This window comes from Seriola lalandi, unplaced genomic scaffold, assembly GCF_002814215.2.
Source record: "Seriola lalandi dorsalis isolate HSWRI2012SDOR001 ecotype SW California unplaced genomic scaffold, Sedor1 jcf7180002054133, whole genome shotgun sequence".
Classification (NCBI taxonomy): Eukaryota; Metazoa; Chordata; class Actinopteri; order Carangiformes; family Carangidae; genus Seriola; species Seriola lalandi.
In genome coordinates this window covers 386499-400595 of record NW_019524686.1, presented here as the reverse complement: position 1 = coordinate 400595, position 14097 = coordinate 386499, and the positions used below count along the sequence as shown (strand labels likewise).

At 40.8% G+C, this 14097-nt stretch overlaps 1 protein-coding gene across 1 annotated transcript in view; it reads right to left on the bottom strand.

The window, feature by feature from the left end:
• Nucleotides 1-14097, bottom strand: part of rimbp2a (RIMS binding protein 2a) — a 62607-nt gene that overhangs the window by 25792 nt on the left and 22718 nt on the right. The window contains exons 2-3 of the mRNA XM_087173230.1: nt 3597-3686; nt 1725-1847 (exon numbers count right to left, since the gene is read on the bottom strand). Of these exons, the coding sequence (XP_087029356.1) occupies nt 1725-1847; nt 3597-3686 (213 nt within the window). The remainder of the gene's footprint in view (nt 1-1724; nt 1848-3596; nt 3687-14097) is intronic.

The following is a 14097-nucleotide window of genomic DNA, read 5'->3' as shown; positions in this document are numbered from 1 at the left end:
CAAACTCAACTGAACTCTCACCAAGGCTGACCGAGAAGTAAAACCTTACTGCAAGAGTAAGACCTATTGATGGCAGGCGTCTATACAGAAAATCTAGGCTTGCCCATAAATGAGAATGATCCCAGCTGTGTAATTACAACAAATAAATCTGTAGCTCTGATTTACACTGCTGTGGTGAAGATCCAAAATCAACTGGAAGATGAGATTCTATTTCTTGCATTGTATTTTCTCGCATGTTGCCGATCTGCTGTGATAGAAAGGCCCAGAATAAGATGTGGTGTGCTGACTATTGCCTTATTATTATATATTATTATATAACTTTAAAACAGAGATTGACAGTGCTGTATCTCATTATTCCTGACTGAAGAACCATTTTTAAATCAGCTAAATCAAGTCTGGTTTTTTTTCAGTTTTTCATGTTGTGTTTCCTCCTCCATCTCTGTTTTCTCCACCCACATCGCCCTGTGTAATTTTCTCTAAATAGTCTCTTTGTCTTCATAATCAATACACAATGAGAGAGTGACAAACTGGTCTTTGCTGTATTAGAGAGCAGGTCAGTTTTTCTCAGATGGGTACATTTCTCTCTCAAATATCCTGACAAACAGACAATCGATAGGAGATACAGGGAGGCGAGGATTTGTAATGAGAGTGCCTCTCGCGGCGCGGTGAGACTGTGTCTGATTACTATTGGCAGACCAGAACACGATGAAAAAAGAGCCTCTCCATGAAACCGATGACACGTCACCTCATGCGTTGCATCACTTTCCTTCTAAAGTTTTCTTAGAAAACAAACACATGAGAGGTGGCAACACTTCCAAAAGAGGGATGAAAATCTGGACTGAAAAATGAGGACAGAGGAATGAATGAACAGCGTGAGGGTGGGAATGTTTGACAAATAGAGTGAGATCTACAGTACGCCAGTGAAAACATGGACAGGTAGACTCGGTGGTGATGATGGGGTATGAAAAGAGGATAAAGGGTTTAGACATGGGTCCTCCTGAATTCGAAGCTTTGAGATATGTGGCACAGTGGTTCCAGATGCATAGTGTCAATTCCTGAACTAAATTTAGATTCAATAAACATAAACATGTAAACATATATAATTTAATCCACAGCTGCAGATGATTAAATCTCCCTTCTGAGGAAATTGTGAGACAAGGGAAAATTGTTCTTTGGTATAAATATGAAGTAACATATCAAGATCCTTTAATCAAGAAGTCCAAGAGTTCAGTTTCTTCAGGTCTATTATTTGGTGAAATCAGAACTGAGACACTTACCGACAGGATTTCAATACTCCAAATTGATTTCTGACATTATTAAGTTATGTGGAGCTGGTCATATGGTCTCTTTTACTCCATACTCTTTGTCAGACAACTAGCAGAGCACTCCTGTCATTTAGTGAGAAATCACAGATAGGATTTGAAAAAGTTTACAGAAGTTACCAACAGATATTATAAGTGTGACTATATCCACAAAATGAAAGCTTCATCAAACTTTGGATCATGAAAATGATCTACTGCTTGGAAAAGAGATGCAAAAATGTAATTATGAAGGCACAGAGGAAAACTCGCAGGGGAAACAGATGGTGAAGGAAGATGAATTAAAAAGATGAAGAGGTAGACTTTGATTCCCATATTTTCATCAGGATTAAAAGGAGGATGTGAGTGATATTTCTTTTTAGGGGTACATGGGATGAAAAATACATAAATGGAGGGATGTCTCACCTTTAGAACCTGTTCCAGGTTCTCCACTTTGCCTTGCAGTTGGCTCCTCTGCCGCTGGGCCACGTCTCTCTCCTGGCTCACTACAGCAAAGGTCTGTCTCAGCTGGTCATAGTCTGATCGCACCTACATGGACAGAAAGAGTCCAAGAAGAGCAAGAGGAGGTTCAGAGGAGTGTTAACAAGATGGATATAAAAGACCATTGAAAAAGTCAGGGGTGACACAAACAGTAAAAATAAAACAAACACAACAAAGTAAATGAAGAAAAAAACTTTAATTTCCTCTTTGTTTTACTTGAAGATTTTCAAAATGCACCCATTATTCTGTTGTTCTGTCTTAAAAGAGGAAAACAAGCATGCAGTTTTTATGAGGTTTGTTCTTGCAGCAGACCTAGTTTTTACATTTATGAATAGAGGCTGCTTTTTTCTTTGGCTGGAGGGTTGATTGGGAGTTCACACTCTGAAGAGGAATTAATCAGCACATTTCCATTTAGCCGTGATGAGACAGAGCTGCTGACTGGAGCGTTCTGCGTCTCGTTTCTTCATCAGTCAGAGGCCTTGAGCTAAGCTAGTTCCTCTAAAGGTGGCCTCACAGGATTGAGCAGAACCATCCCTCAGCCATACACCCATCATCTCATTAATTAACAAAACAGATGAGTGCACAATAGATAAGCGCAAAGTGCACAAAAATAGACTGCTGCAAAGGAAGTGAGTTCATTCATAAAGAGGACTTTATGATTGCAGAGTTGGATTGAACTATATCACTACAATTATCATTATTATGAAGCCTATAATAATAATAATAATAATAATAATAATAATAATAATAATAGCAATTATTTATAGAGAGCTTTTCTAGATATTCAAGGATGCTTTACATGATGAGTTAACTAAAGCACGATTTAAGTGTAGGATAGGATATACGATCAAACATTTAATGCTGTGGTAATTAAACCACGTGTTAGCACTTCAGTGTCTGCCTTAAAGATAAACATTTTTCCATAACAATTCAATTGATTCTCTTGACCTTTTATAAAGATCTAACAATGGAAGTCCAATTCATTTTCAGTGATCACTTTCTCTAATCATATTACCAAACCATATCATCTTCCTTTCTCACTCTCAGTTTCTCTCTTTCTCTTTTCCCCCGTTCATTGCCTCATTCGCTGTCTATGCAGAGTCCAGTAGATTTTGCCTGCGTCTTTGCCATGATTGCCCTTGCAAGCCAGTCACATTCATTCATACTGTATATCTGGCAGGCCTGGACACACTTTTGCCCCACTTTCTTTTCATCTCTGTGCCCACCTTGTCAGTGCACAGATGGCATCTTTTTGTGTGGCACGGTGGAGCAAGAGCGCCGAGCCGAGTCCTTGGACATGTGTCAAATCTGCCCCCTCTGTGAAAGTCACTATTAGCACCAGAGTAGCTAATCGCCTACCATCACAGACGGTCACAGTGTCTCTGTCTGGGTCTGTGTGCATGTTTAGGTATGCATGTGTGGACTGTGGGACTCAGGCTGACTGGGCCAAAACAGGCCCAGTGATAGGAAAGGCAAAAGGTGCGGTGACAGGTTTTATGTATTAGACAACATGTTAGAGATTTAAAGCAGTAGGGGCAAAACGTGATAACATATATGATGATAATAAAACAGCTGCAAGTTTATTGATCTGTAGAGATGGATCACAGATTCCAACTTATGACTGATGTTACGGTCATGTAGAGGACATTGTATGTGTGATATGTAGCAGCTATAGCTCAAGTGCTGCAAACATGAAATAGATTTTATCATTGATCATCGGCTGGTCGGACCACTGATCTTCACTCTGTGTGTGTCCTTCTAATGCATGCTTGCGCACTGCATGTGTGAATGCCTCACCTGGTCATATTTCGATGCCTTCAGGTGGTGGTTAATCAGCTCAAGGTTCAGACGATTTTTCTCCTGCAAGGCAGCATGGAGCTTTGCTTTCTGAAGGAAAAGAGAGAGAAACTAAAGTTCAGAGTGTTGGTAAACGATGACACATTTTCTTCCTCATTGCAAAGACTTTTATGTCTGACTGACTGCATCATGTATGCAAGCCACACAGCGGAACTCCATCTTATTAACTATTATATAAGCGACAGATGAAAGACTCAGGTTAGTGCCGATCCCTCCCTCCGTCTGTATGCATGTGCATGTGTGGCTAAGCTTTTCTCCAAGATGCTGTCTGGAGGACAAAACCCACAGCTGCATACTGTCACCCTCCATTTGGTATGTGGCATTAGGAATGGAGGGGGAGAGCTGAAAAGGAGGTGAGCACAGGAAGAAAGCGATGAGGAGAGAGAGAGAAAGAGGATGGAGGGATTGTTGGAAAGAGGAATAAGAAGCAGGAAAAGGTTTGAGGGAGACTTGGAAACATGAAGAAGACTAAGGAGAGAAGGATGTGAAGAAGGGAGAAAATGAGAAAACAAGTCAATAATGTCAGTAAAATCCAGCAAGCTCAAGATGAGATTAAGTTGCATACCACGTAAAAGGATTTAAAAAGAGGTGTGTAGTTCCTGTCTGCACTCACCACTGCACAGATTCACATTCAGAAGTTGTCATGCCGCTGGTGCTGCAGGTACTCAAGCATTACATAATTACGCCAGACTCAAACTAGGGCAATGCTCTCCTCCTATCACAGCTCTGAGCATTCAAGAGTGATTTCACTGCGACTGGTCATATCCTGGCACATAATACCACTTTATGCTGGTGCACTGAGCTCATACTGTTGATTGTCATCCTCAGCATCCCGACTATAATATGAGGATAATTAATTTATAATAGCCTTTTCTCTATTCAGCTTTGTCTTTTAAACAAAGAGCGGTCTGCGAGTCAATCAGGGGTTTTATTTTCCTGGGAAGTCTAGCAGGATAAGATGGCGGCTGGGCTTTGGTTCAACGTGTCTTATTAATTCTAAAATATTGCCTATACAGATAAGTCCATTGTCTCCAGAAGAGAATTTAATTCAATTACCCTCTAAATGTGTAGATTTTAAAGAAGAAAAGGTGAAAAAATAGAATTGAAGGAACTTAAAGAGTCTGACTGGCAAAGATGCATTTTTAAGTTCCATAAAGCACAGCTGTCTGTGTTGTTTTTATTCTGCACGGATGAGCTGCACCCTGTAACCAGTCACAACACAGTGATACACCATACATACATGCAATATGCTCTCCTGAACCTCAAGCAAAAAAGGGGTTGAAGCTTTGTGTGTCAATTTCAGTACAAGAAAAGATTGTGCAGTGCAGACCTTTATGATCAAATTTATCAGTACAAATCGAAGAACTAAGTAAACCCAAGCCAAGAGGACGAGAGAGTCAAACAGACAAAGTGAAGGGCCGGCAAGGTCCATCCATCTCTTTGTGTGCAGGCAGAGAGACAGCTAGGGCTGTCGGAGGAAGACACAATCAAACCAAGACAGAAAGAGAGAACAGACAAGGACAGGAAGACACAGAGAGACTGGTGAGTGAGTTCACTGGCTGCTCTTATTGTGTAACGCTGTCGCCACATCACATCACAGCAGACCACAGAGCAGTCAGTGCACAGAACCACACCTAACTACAGTAGCAGCCACAAATGAGCTTGTTCCTCTGCCTTTGACTGTTAATTATGAAGACATGGCACGTCATGAGGTGTCAGCTGCAGTTGTCCTCTGCACTGACACCTCAGGACACGGCCTTGTAGTTGACACCGCAAGAGAGCAGGGTGGGGGTTGGAAGGGATGCAAAGACAACTGGAATAAAGGGGTCATAACGAAATTTCAGGGGGGAGGGGGAGAAAAAGTTTGGTTGAGGTTGCCAGAGTGTGATAAGAAAAGAAAAAAAGAAACACAAAAAAAGAAAAGAAAAAAAAAAGCATGACCTTTCAAAGGCTTCTTTTTATAGGCCTCAGGAATGATGTCTGCTTTTCCACTTCCTCCCACTTCTAGTGAATCACACATTCACAGCTCTGCTTAACACTCCGTAACATCTTGTAAACACAGTGCTACACTGCAAAGCCAAGGGACACACACACATTTCTGTGCCAATTTAAACCGTCAATATGCACAAATAAACAGAAAACAGACAACTACTTTCTTCCTTCCCCTTCCGTCTGTTCTCTCCATTTATCTCTGTCTCCCACACACGTTTCCCTTATATCACCACCATGATTATCATTCTCTCCCCAAACCCACTAATTTAGCTGCTGGCCCTGAATTTGCTCTGCTCACTGTGGCCAGAAAGTCCCAGAATGTACTGGGCATTCACATAGAGTGACTTCAGTTTCTCTGATTATATCCGTGTCTGCCTCAGGAGTAATTGTACTGTAATTTCTCTATGTGTAAATTAATAACCTTATAATAGGAGCAATTTACCACTTGGCTCAGAAAAAAAACATTAATTGGTAGATTTCCCATAACTGGCTATACATACATAATGAAATAATTTGACGTTTTGTAAAATTTAGTTAGTTTACTACTTTTCTCTGTCAATATAACGTGATGGCTAGCTTAGCTTAGCATAAAGACTGGAAACAGTAGGTTCGGAGGTGGTAGAAGGCAGATTTTGTTACCTTTCGACAGGCAAGCTACTTCCCACTATTTCTAGACTAAGCTAACCGTCTCTTGGCGGCTTCATAATTAACAGATATTGGAGATAATAGTAATGTAGCTTAAAGCCAGATTACATTGTATGCTCTGTGTATCTTCATGCCATGTCTTAAAATAGCTTTTCACAGCCCGTTCTCCATGTGTGATCAATCAAACTACAAACGCGCACAAAATATGTACAGACGATACATTTTCTTGGCGCATGACTGTAGTTACAAGAAATTTTAATCATCTGTTTCGAACCGAAACAATATTATAAACAGGCCATATTGAAATCATCCTCACACCACCTTATTTGTTTGATCTGGCATCAAACTATGTATAATGTTCTTGATGCCATCTCTTTAAAGAAGCAAGTTGTACCATAAATAACACGACATAGTAGCTTTGGGCGGTGCCTTTGGTTATTGGAGTATCATGAGTCTGTGAATCAGCAAGTCTGCAAAAAGCTGCAGTGTCATGTTTTTGTCATTTGCTCTGATCCAAATCAGACCAGGAAGTTACATTGATTTGTTCAAAAAGATGTCAGTACGTACAAATGTCTATTTTGTTCCAGGTATTTCCCTTATGGGTTTCTGACAACCTGCATGAGGAGTGGAATGGCAACTACTTGAAAATTATTTAAATTGATCTTCTCAGATTAATATACTGACGAGCCTTCATACTCATCCAAATTTAACATGAATGGGAAGAACCTTAAAATAATTCCCTCTCTTCTTCAGAGAGCATACACAGCTTTGTTTCGTCACATGTAAATTTACTTCTGTCCCCACAGCTGCTTTTGGCAGTAAAGGTTTTAAATCCTGAACATGCTGGATTTTACAGTGATGTAGGCTTTAAATTTATTTAAGGAAGTGTTTGTGCTTTCAAATTGTGGCTATGCCACTTTATAATAAAACAGCCGTTAATGGGAATTAATTGCAACATTCAAATACTATCTCTCGTCAGCCAACAGAAGATTATAGGGACAGGATGTTGGATTTGCTTAATTTAGAAATAAAGGTTTTGGATCATACTGGTAATATTAAACTTGGCAATACAATATTTGAGTAAGAATAAGCTGCTTGCTTAATAATGGAGAACAGATGGAGAATAAACTTGGTTACTCCTGACTATAAATGGGATTTTTGTGGGTAGAGGATTGTTATTCCCCCTAAACTCCCAGCAGGATTGTCATTAATCAGACGTCACAGTGGAAAAATTTTGTTCCACTTAACTGTGGGAAGAAGGACAATGATAACATATGCTGTCTTCAATGTCGGCACCAGTAAAGTCACAGACAAACACTGATGTACCATGTTGACACTGCATTGCATAATGGAAAAACATACAAAAAAAGATATGACCATATAGAATATAAAGAAATAATAATATAATCACTTTTGCAACAAGCTGAGTTTTGCTGCATTTAGATTTTTTCCAACAGCAACTCAAAGTGAAAGTCAAACTGGAGTTCATAATTTTGTGAGAGGAGATTTTACCAGACAAATTTATTTTCTCTACTTTTAATACATTGACCACATTCTCAGTCTGTTCCTCACCTATATATGAAGCATAATCACCTCTCTACTCTCCTTTGTAAGTTAGACTAAGTGCAGTTCATACTGGCTGTTAAAATGTATCCTCAAACATAAGACTTCACACAAAAGTATTAAATTATTTCAATCTTATTGAAATATTGTCAGATCATAAACAGATTACTCCCTCCATTACTTTCCACTAAAGTTTGTGTTGAGTGCTTTAATAGGACGACTAAAGTTAATGTGTGTCTGTGTGTAGAAGTGCACCTAATGCCTGTGTGTGTGCGTGTGTGTGTGCCAAAGATTGTTCTCAACTTATGTGGTTAGAAAATGGGTAAATGGAGTATGAGTCACGACTGTTGTCCCACCACTAATAGCAGCTGCAACATCAGCTGTCTGTTCAGCACCGCCTAATGTCTGTAGGAGTCAGGACCACGGACAGCTCCTAAACTGAGCCCATTTAAACTGCTGTAGATCAGGACTAATACTGTAAAAACTGGACTTAGGACTCTATAAACTCTGGACTCTATAAGCTATACAGCGCCGGTGGTTTTACATGTTGAATCACATAAAAGCCAAAAATATCAAAAACAAGGGTATACACAGTGTATTTACTGTACATACAAGATAATATTTGAGGTAGATTCACAGACATAATTTAGGACTATGAATCATAGGTGAAAAATCATATTTTGTTTGCATCTGACAGCCTTTTTATAATTGGGTAATGGGGTGAACTGACCATTTAAAAACCTTGTTTTAGTCATTGTACAATTAATTACAAACTGCATTAGACTACCACCCATTTTTAAAGCATGACAAGATTTTAGACAAGATTATATACATCATTCACACAAGGACATATATGCATATAGATAAGCAAGTGAGCTACATGATAGATTACATGCACGTTAACAATGTAGGATTTAAATGAACAAAAAAAAAAAAAAAGACAAAAAGAGCAAAACAAAACACTTCACCAACAATGCAGTTTGGGGGAAAACACCAAGCTTGCAGAGTCTTGCTTGAAATAGGTGCATATTTGTGTTTTCCTCCATTATCATGTGGTAATTCAGTTTTGAGCAGGGATTGTTGCTTTTCATAAAACTCATATTAGCTGACTCGAGTAACATTTTCAAAATGATTGATTGCTGCTGTAGTACCAAGCAGCTGTAGTATCACATTGCACAAGTATATTTTCACAGTGATGGATTACCCACCTAAAGCACATTTCAAGACAAATGCCATACTGAAATAAAAAGAAAACAATGACTGACTAGAGGGGAAATATCAATCTTAAACGACACACTGTTTCAAATTGGTTGGCAGTGTTAAGTATAAAAAATTGTGAATGAACTAAAACATATCAGTATGATCATTGACTGTAGATTACAAACCAATTAAAAACATGCTGTGGTGCATCCAAAAGAGGACATATTTTCAAGGTTGACATTAAACTTAAAGGCAGTTGAACACTGGTACTTAAGGAATTGGTTATGAAAATGAGGACCATTTTGGAGATTTATTGTGCAGCATTAGCAAGGGCTTCACTGCAGTATAAAAGATGATACATAACACAGAGTTTGTCCTCTGAAGGGCTCAGTAGGTGTTTACCTTTTCACAACAGAACGTGCAACATCAATCCCACTTGATCTTCAGCCAAACATCAGCTTCCTTGGCAGACTGCAGCAAGCCTCAAGAGTATTTTGAGATCAATCGTTTATAATGCTGTTAATACTGTGCATTACCTCTGGTTTACAACATAGGCATGACACCTGAACAACTGTTTCATAATAGCTGAACAGTACTGTGATTTACTTTAACCTTTAAGTCATGTAATGTTCATTTTATTTGGAAAACCTACCCTTCAGATTTGGACTGCAACCTTTAGCATTATCTTTTCTTTGTGCTTATCATGAGGAGTAGCTCATGGTAAATGTTACCATAATGTCATCAATAGATTATTCATCAACATGCTATTAAACTTTATGTGTCGGTTTCAAAGCATTCAGCTGATATTCCTCTAGTCTAAGCCAATAATGTGGCCCTACAGGTGCCTCATTCATAAAACATAAATTAGTGATGAATCTAGTTTTGATGGTGCTGATACTGAGTGAAGCCAGTCAGGTGAAAGGTGAGAGTGACATGGTTAAAATCCCCTGATATTGCAATGAATGCATCGGGTGCTGGGTCTGTACTCAAACAACAGTCTTGTGAATGACATCACACGCGACTGCAGGCTCTGCTCGTGGTTGAATGTAAACAACAATGGCGAATATATGTATGTGTGTGTGTGTGTGTGTGTGTGTGTGTGTGTGTGTGTGTGTGTGTGTGTGTATATATATATATACACACACACACATATATATACATATATAAATGATGCACTGCTTGTGAACAATACATGGTTCAACCCCGGTCACATCACAGTGAAGGAGAAGATCTTCTGTTGGCAGTTGGTCTTAGACCGTATATGTACCGAGGGAGTTCTCACACATCGTCGCCATTGTTGTTTACATTCAACCACGAGCAGAGCCTGCAGTCACGTCATTTGCAAGACTGTTGCTAGAGTACAGACCCAGCACCCTGATACATTCATTGCAATATCAGGGGATTTTAACCATGTCACTCTCACCTTTCACCTGACTGGCTTCACTCAGTATGTTGACTGTCCCACAAAGGAAAATAAGACACTGGATCTGTTGTATGCAAATGTCAAGGAGGGCTACACTGCTTCAGCTCTACCACCACCTGGCAGATCAGATCATAATCTGGTTTTTCTTCAGCCTTCCTACAAGCCCTGTGTACTGAGGCAGGCTGCAACCACTCGCTCATTCAGGAACTGGACCCCGGAGGCCAGTGAGTGTCTAAAAGACAGAGTGCACAGATTGGAATGTGCTGTTGGAGTCACAGGAAAATGATAAAAGCAAGGACCCTGACCTTGATAGAATGGTTGAATGTACCACGGACAATATTAACTTCGGTATGGACACTGTTATACCAGCAAGAACTGTACACTGCTTTCCAAACAGCAAACCCTGGATTACCAGGAACATCAAGACCCTCCTCAACCAGAAAAAGAGGCCTTCAGGGATGGAGACAGGGAGGAGCTCAGGTGTGTGCAACATGAGCTGAAGAGGAGATTAAAGCAGGCGAAGGAGGACTACAAAAAGAAAGTAGAAAAGAAGCTGCAGCACAACAACACCAGAGAGGTGTGGAAGGGGATGAGGACCATTACTTGCTATAAAGAGAAGAACAGTCAGGCAACATCAGGTGATGTGGACTAGGCCAATGAGTTCTCCCACTGCTGCAGCTGCAGCTTCTCCAACGGCATCTCCTCCACAACCGGACACTGCAGCTGCAACTCCCTCCACACTGGGGTCAAGTCTCCTGTCTTTTACAACAAAGGAGGTAAGAACTGAGCTCAAGAGGCTATGTACTGGAAAGGCAAAAGGCCCAGATGGTGTGTGTCCGAGGCTGTTAAAGATAGTGCAGCCCAGCTGGCTGAGCCTCTCCAGAGGATCTTCAACTTAAGTCTACAAACAGGGAGGTTCCCAGTCCCGTGGAAAACATCACGTCTTGTTCTGGTACCTAAAGCAGGACGACCGGCTGAGATAAATGACTACAGACCGGCGGCCCTCAGATCACACATCATGAAGACCCCGGAGCAGCTGCTTCTTCACCTTCTGAGGCCACAGGTTGAACATGCACTAGACCCCCTACAGTTTGCCTACAAAGAACATATTGGAGTGGATGATTCCGCCCTTTACATGCTCCACTGGGCCCATTCTTACTTGGATTGCCTAACAAGATGACCACAGTATGTCAGGCTGGGTAACTGTGTCTCAGGGACAGTGATGAGCAGCACTGGGGCTCCACAGGGAACTGTTCTGACTCCGTTCCTGTTCACCCTGTGTACAGTGGACTTTAAATACAACTCTGAGTCCTGCCACATCCAGAAATACTCGGATGACAGAGCTATTGTGGCGCATATCAGGAATGGGCAGGAAGAGGAGTACAGGGATCTGACGATGGCCTTCAGTGAATGAAACGACAAGAACTGCCTCCTTCTGAACACCTCCAAGACCAAGGAGATGGTCATGGACTTTCAGAGGTCTAGTCCCACCCTTCAGCCAGTCAACATTCGAGGGAAGAGATTTGGGGTGGTGCACACTTATAAATACCTAGGTGTGCACCTGGACAGTAAACTGGACTGGTCCCTGAACAAGGAAGCCATCTACCTTTCCTCAGGAGGCTCAGGTCCTTTGACGTCTGCAGTAAAATGCTGCACATGTTTTATCAGTCAGTGGTGGCCAGTGTACTCTTTTATGCTGCAGTCTGCTGGGGCAGCAGCATGTCGGACATGAACACAAGGAGACTGGACAAGCTGGTAAAAAAGGCTGCGTCTGGAGTCTGGACTCACTCAGGACTGTTGTGGAGAGATGCATGCAATGTAAGATGGAGGCCAACTTGGACAATGCCAACCATCCTCTCCACAACATTCTGGCAGGACAGAGAAGCAGCTACAGGTGCAGCAAACGTCTCATCTCACTGCACTGCAGAAGAGAGAGGCTCCTTTGTTCCCACTGCCATCAGGCTATACAACCCCTCAGCCAAATGAAATTGACTAATCTAATTATTATTGTTTATTTATTATTAACTGTTTTTATTATTATTATCATCAACAGTGAGCTAATGGACACATGAATTTCCCGTAGGGAATATATACAGTGTATATATATCTATCTATCTATTATATACACACACACACACACACACACACATACATTTATATACACACACACATATATATATATATATATATATATATATACAGATACGTGTGCACACAAACATATGAGCATATGTCAAAGCCATAACACCTATGAGGCCATCAATAAGTGTAAACTGTGGACGCAGATGGCAGTGGGTAACGCCGATATAGCAAATATAGCCATGCGTGTGTGTGTGTGCGCGCGCGTGTGTGTGTGTGTGTGTGTGTGTGTGTGTGTGTGTGTGTGTGTGTGCTTGAATGGGTTGCATAACTAGCATCTCCAGGCATACATTAGCCGTAAGGTCTTGCACATCGAGTGTTCCAGACCTCTCCTCTGAATCCTAAAGATTCAAAATCCCTACAATTATTCATGTGGCAAGAATTACCTCAAATAATAAACACACATACATGCACGCACACACACACACACACACACACACACACACACACACACAAGTTGAAAAGGTGAGTTCTCACAATGTATAATACCCTAATCATCCGAGGGAACCCCCCTGTTGTGAGTGCATATGTAAATAAAGGTTTGAAAAAAATGTCTGAATATGAAATCCATGACTCACTCCTGCAGATTTAATAATGTGGATCAACTGGAGCCTGAATGGAAACCCAGCCTACGCAGTCGCAGACCTTATGCCTCAAAACACAAAAGACTCAGCGTCAGGTCAATGTGGCAGAGAAAATTTTATGTGCATCCAAAAATCTTTCAGGAAGGAATTGCTGTACAGAAGAGTCTTTTGTGCTTAGTAAAAGCACATATTCAAGATTTGATCAAGAATGATGTGTTCAAACACTCAGATCTGTGCACAAATAAAGAGCCTTATGGGATATGTAGTTTGGACTCTCCTTTTCAGAAAAATCAAGCAGCTAGAGTTTTGTTTGAACACCCTGGTTTTTCGACATCCTGTCCTCTGTGTGTGTGTGTGTGTGTGTGTGTGTGTGTGTGTGTGTGTGTGTGTGTGTGTGTGTGTACACTCATCTGCCTGCTTCTCACAGGGGACAAATCCAGACTTTTATGGAGGGAGAAGACAGAGGAGAGGCAGGGAGAGGCCAGCGCTACCGTCAGGAGAGATTAACTTCTCCTCCACGTAACACACATCCTCATTCACCTCACTCTTCCACCTCCTCTGTCGCTTCCCCTGTTACTCATCTGAGCTCTGCACAGCTTCTGTAATGTTTGTGCTTGTTTATGTGTTGTACACATATATACAGTTTATATAGTGTTTGCTTTTGAGCCTCCACTGCTGCTCAGGGGCGAGTTGCCAAATAGCTACAGCTATTCTCCTCTCAAGCCGTATTGCAGTGTGCTTTAGTAGTACTGTAGTGCCCTTTGGTTGTACTGAAAAAAAATCATTGATTCATTTATAAGTTAATCAACATAAAACTGTTCTCTAGTGATTCTGATTATCTTTTTTTTTTCTAAAATGTGTTGATTTGCTTATTTTATCTATTTTCTATCACTGC